The sequence below is a fragment of the Vicia villosa genome, unplaced genomic scaffold, assembly GCF_029867415.1.
Source record: "Vicia villosa cultivar HV-30 ecotype Madison, WI unplaced genomic scaffold, Vvil1.0 ctg.001636F_1_1, whole genome shotgun sequence".
NCBI lineage: Eukaryota > Viridiplantae > Streptophyta > Magnoliopsida > Fabales > Fabaceae > Vicia > Vicia villosa.
This window is the reverse complement of record NW_026705681.1, coordinates 20,091-24,291: the sequence shown is the minus strand read 5'-3', so window position 1 is coordinate 24,291 and position 4,201 is coordinate 20,091. Positions and strand designations below refer to the sequence as shown.

Genomic DNA, 4,201 nt, shown 5'->3' with positions numbered 1-4,201 from the left:
AAACTTAAAATACAAACTAAAATGAAATGAATATGAATTACTTCTAATAAATTTTGATGGTCAATTCATTATATATATTTTAAATTTTAACAAACAAACAAATTCAATCATTACACATTTTCAATGTGATATATCATTATTAAAAGGATAATATTATATATAAAAATGATAATGACATAAATTAAATTTTAATGATAATGACATAATTAAGTTATATAGTTTAATTTATGTCATTATCATTTTAATAATGATATATGTATCACCGTTATATTGTCTATCGTGTTTGAAAATTTGGATTCTAGTTTAAAAACCACAAGTTATTGCAAAGTACTTATGGTCATAAAAGCCTTAATTGTTAGCTTTCTTCATGAAGTATGATAAATAAAAAATTAACTGGCATTGATGTTTACCTCTCCAACCACCTCTCATGAGTCATATAACTTATTATTTAGCAATGAGAAAGAAGTAGCAATACGTTAGGCATTGCTATAACTTAGACAGTGTTGTAAAAAAAGCTCTTTATTAGAATCTCATTCACGTGAATATATACTACAGACACAATACCTACATATCATTGTCAGAAAGACTGTTAGATTCAAACCTTAGGAGTGAAGGATTCTATTTATCTTTAATGCATTTCTTACAAGTCCTGTTAGATTCAAATCTAAGCTTCTTATTTGGTATTAAGACATAACATAGCAAGAATTTTCTATTTCAAGGAACTGTGACTGCAAAACCAAAGGTAAAAAGGAAATAAAAACAACAATGGCAAAAACTTTATTCTTTTCTATTTCAAGAGATTGTAATTTTAAGTCAAAATTATCTACTTCTGACTCTACAATAATCTGTGATAGAATAATCTATAAGCAATCAAGAAGTAGTTGTATTTTAACCTATAGCACATTCTTGAAAATAAGGGTGACTTTGATTTATGTACTTGTGCCATAGTGGCCTATACCTGCTTATAGATAATCTCAGCCATGGTTTCATGTTACCATTGAAGTGAATAACAGCCGCACTTTCAATTAATCGATTATCGATATTTAGGTCATAACCTAATCCTAATACATGCCATCTTCTGTCAAGTGGTTCCACCAAACCATAAAAACTAAGAAGTGCAGGAGAAAGTGTACCGAGCTTCCACAGCGTCCCATTCGCATTCTGCTCTTGCCAGTAGTGATATATTGCTGTCACATTTGATTTCTTCCACTGAACCAAGTCAAAAACATTCATGCCTAATGACCACGCGCATGTCTGTGGATCGAACTTTGAGCTTAAGATTGGACTCGAGAAGTTGAGATACTTGTAGTACCGGTGATAAGCTTCAAGACAGGTTTCGACCGCGCCGATTACGTTTCCATGCAGTTCAAGTGAGAAAAGTGGGGTAAGGTCTTTCTGGACAACAACGTCGTCGTCGAGGAAAACAATCTTTTCAAGCTGTGGATATATCTCGGGGATGTAAAACCGAAGATGATTTAGTAAAGACAAAAACTTGTTGTTCCGCAGTTTGGGTTCGGGGTTTACATCTGGATATGCCCCGAAATAAAAGGCTCGAGATTCTGAATTGAGAAGCTGTTTGACAATCGGAGAATACGATTCATTCAGCCAGTGAAAATCTTCGACATTCTGCACCTCTATTGTAGCACCTTTAAAGTCGTTATCGAGGAACCATGCTTGCATTGTTCCATAGTTGACACCATCGGTTACAATATGGAAAACTAACTGCATTGGATACTCAGCATTGACAACTGTTGAGTTAACAACGACCGACGTTGCCAGTACATTATCCGAAAAGATGCAGAAATGATATAGATTCTGATCCGTAAGCCGGAGCGAGTTTCTCGTCTCATCTGAGAGTTTTTGCAGAGAAGGTTTCTTTAACCAATCAGCATTAAGTTTAACATCTAAGCAATGAAGACTCTTCGGCAATGCTTCAGCCGATATTTGAGCAAACACATTGCTTTGAACTGACGCTGCAATCGCTCGCTCTTCAAGAGCTTGAATATGCGATTTCATTGTAACTATAGTGGTTGCAATGTCATAATGGATGTCTTGTGCCTTGAAAATTAAAGAAGATAGGCTTTTAATTATCGGTTCGGCTTCCTCCTTCGTGACAGGCCTTCCGGCCATGGCAGCTTTCGACAGCAAAAGCTGGCAACTTCTAATCTTTAAGCTTAGCTCCCATGCTAGATGAAGATTATTGTGTTCTTTGGCTATAACCACATAAGCTTTGGCAAGAACCATTTCCTCTGCTAATTGCCTTGAAAAAGATGTCGCACTTGAAATTTCTTCGGTAAAATTCAATCTATCCTTAGCAAAATGCTCTACATGTTTGTTTCCCTCCTGCAACAAGTAACTTATTCAGTAAGAACAAAAGTGGCATTGGTTAAAGAAATAGTTTCAACAGAAAATAGCAAAATCACCTAAACCGTAACAACAGTCATAACATTGAAAGAAGAACATAGCCGTCATGGTCACGGCAATGTAAAACTGTTGTAGAATTTACAGTTACAACTACATAGATTTGAGATATCTGGATTACTTTTTCATGCATCGCTATAAATGACCATTTACTCATCTTCAAATTTTGATTTAGACGCAGGAATAGCTCTTTAATTGCATCATTTATGATGTATAAAAGCAAATTGGTATAACTAACACTATATTCATGAAGATTTTTCAATGAGGGAAAAATGATGTAATTAAATAACACATTAGCTTCAAAATTTAAACTCAATCTTGAAAGGTAGATTTTTTATGCAACATATCTAGATATCTAGAAACTTATCAAATTAACAAAATGAGTGGTAGATTGTTATTGAAAATCAGAATGGCTAAAGGGATAAGTCACAAGCACAAGAAACCTAAGAAAATCAGAAATGATGGTTAGATTCTACAGGGAACTACAAATGGGATAACCATTTCTCATAATCGGATGTGCAACTGTAATGATGTGTTAGTGAACACCAAACAATTTCATTTGGCTCGCGTCAGAGCCGTCTTTGAGGGTGTGCAAGATGAGCTATAGTACAGGACTTCAAATTTTTCAGGATAAATTTGTGAGTAAATAGGGTCTCATAATAAACCGGCCATGGTTAAAGCACAACTAAATAGGGCCCATTTATATTGTCACCGTTGAACGGTAACTAACCAACACAGGGCTTCTAAAAACTTAAGACGGCTCGTGTAAACAAATAGATCATTCATCAATAGCATTGCTATGATCAAAACAAAGCATTTAGAAATCAAAGAATTTTAACATATATCAGTATATGAAATCATCACCAATTGACTCTCATGAGCACAACAATATAAAGGTTTTAGGTATTTGCATAACAAAAAAATAAAAATAGAAGAGAAGATGTAATGTCGGTACCAGAAAAGGATGTTTGACCCGATCTTCATGGTAACTATGTTGAAGAAAAAACAAAACCAAACCGACAACAGAAAACGCTCCAAGAAGAAAGCAGATCCCATAAGACAACTTCCGTCGAATCGGGCGCCGAAACTCGGCAGCCCGACGCGGCATTTCTAACTGCTTCTTCCCACAACAACAACACCAACTCTCAGCTCAAAATTGAAAAAATCAGAAATCAACAATCAAATGAATCATATAAAAATGTCTTGTTAAATAGCCAATGTTCACTGTCACTCTTTAAGGATTATGAAATTCAGTAAACGTTACTTGTGAAAGAAGTGAGAGCAAAAAAAGAAAAATAAAATAAAATGATGATCAATTTGTGTGTAAAATTTTAGAGAAGAGAATAATGAAGCCGACAAATGAGGAAAAAGGAGTAAAATAAAGAGTGTGGTTTTATCTTTTTTCTAGAATCATAATTAATTAATGAGAAATAAAGACAAGGTATACATGTAGGATGAGAAAGAAACTAAATGAGGAAAAAGTTGAAACTTGAAGGGTACATCTAATGTTTGCTTTGCATCCACCATCGGACTTCTAAGGATGAATAAGGACCATTATAACGCGCCTTATTATTCTTTCTTATTTATTTTAGTTTGAAATGAAATAATTATGCACTAAATATTTTTTATGTAATATTATATTTAAGCTAGTTAAACCGTTAATTTTATAAATTTTTAATCAGTCTATCAACTATCAACTATAAACTATTAGTTATCAGCTATTAATCATAAGTTATAAATTATCAGTTAATTCATTAATCAACCGTTATTTTTACCAAAT

At 33.6% G+C, this 4,201-nt stretch overlaps 1 protein-coding gene across 1 annotated transcript; it reads right to left on the bottom strand.

The window, feature by feature from the left end:
* Nucleotides 1–766: 766 nt before the first annotated feature.
* Nucleotides 767–3,735, bottom strand: LOC131636116 (hexosyltransferase GAUT11-like). The gene is made up of 2 exons (XM_058906764.1): nt 3,377–3,735; nt 767–2,343 (listed from the first exon to the last, which is right to left on the bottom strand). Exons 1-2 carry the CDS (start codon nt 3,527–3,529, stop codon nt 889–891), a joined length of 1,608 nt encoding a protein of 535 aa, XP_058762747.1. The 5' UTR covers nt 3,530–3,735; the 3' UTR covers nt 767–888.
* Nucleotides 3,736–4,201: the final 466 nt, after the last annotated feature.

Coding starts and splice junctions, on each gene's coding strand:
- LOC131636116 (XM_058906764.1), bottom strand. CDS start 3,529: ATGCCGCGTCGGGCTGCCGAGTTTCGGCGCCCGATTCGACGGAAGTTG. Junction 2,344..3,376: donor GGGTCAAACATCCTTTTCTG/GTACCGACATTA, acceptor TACTTGTTGCAG/GAGGGAAACAAACATGTAGA.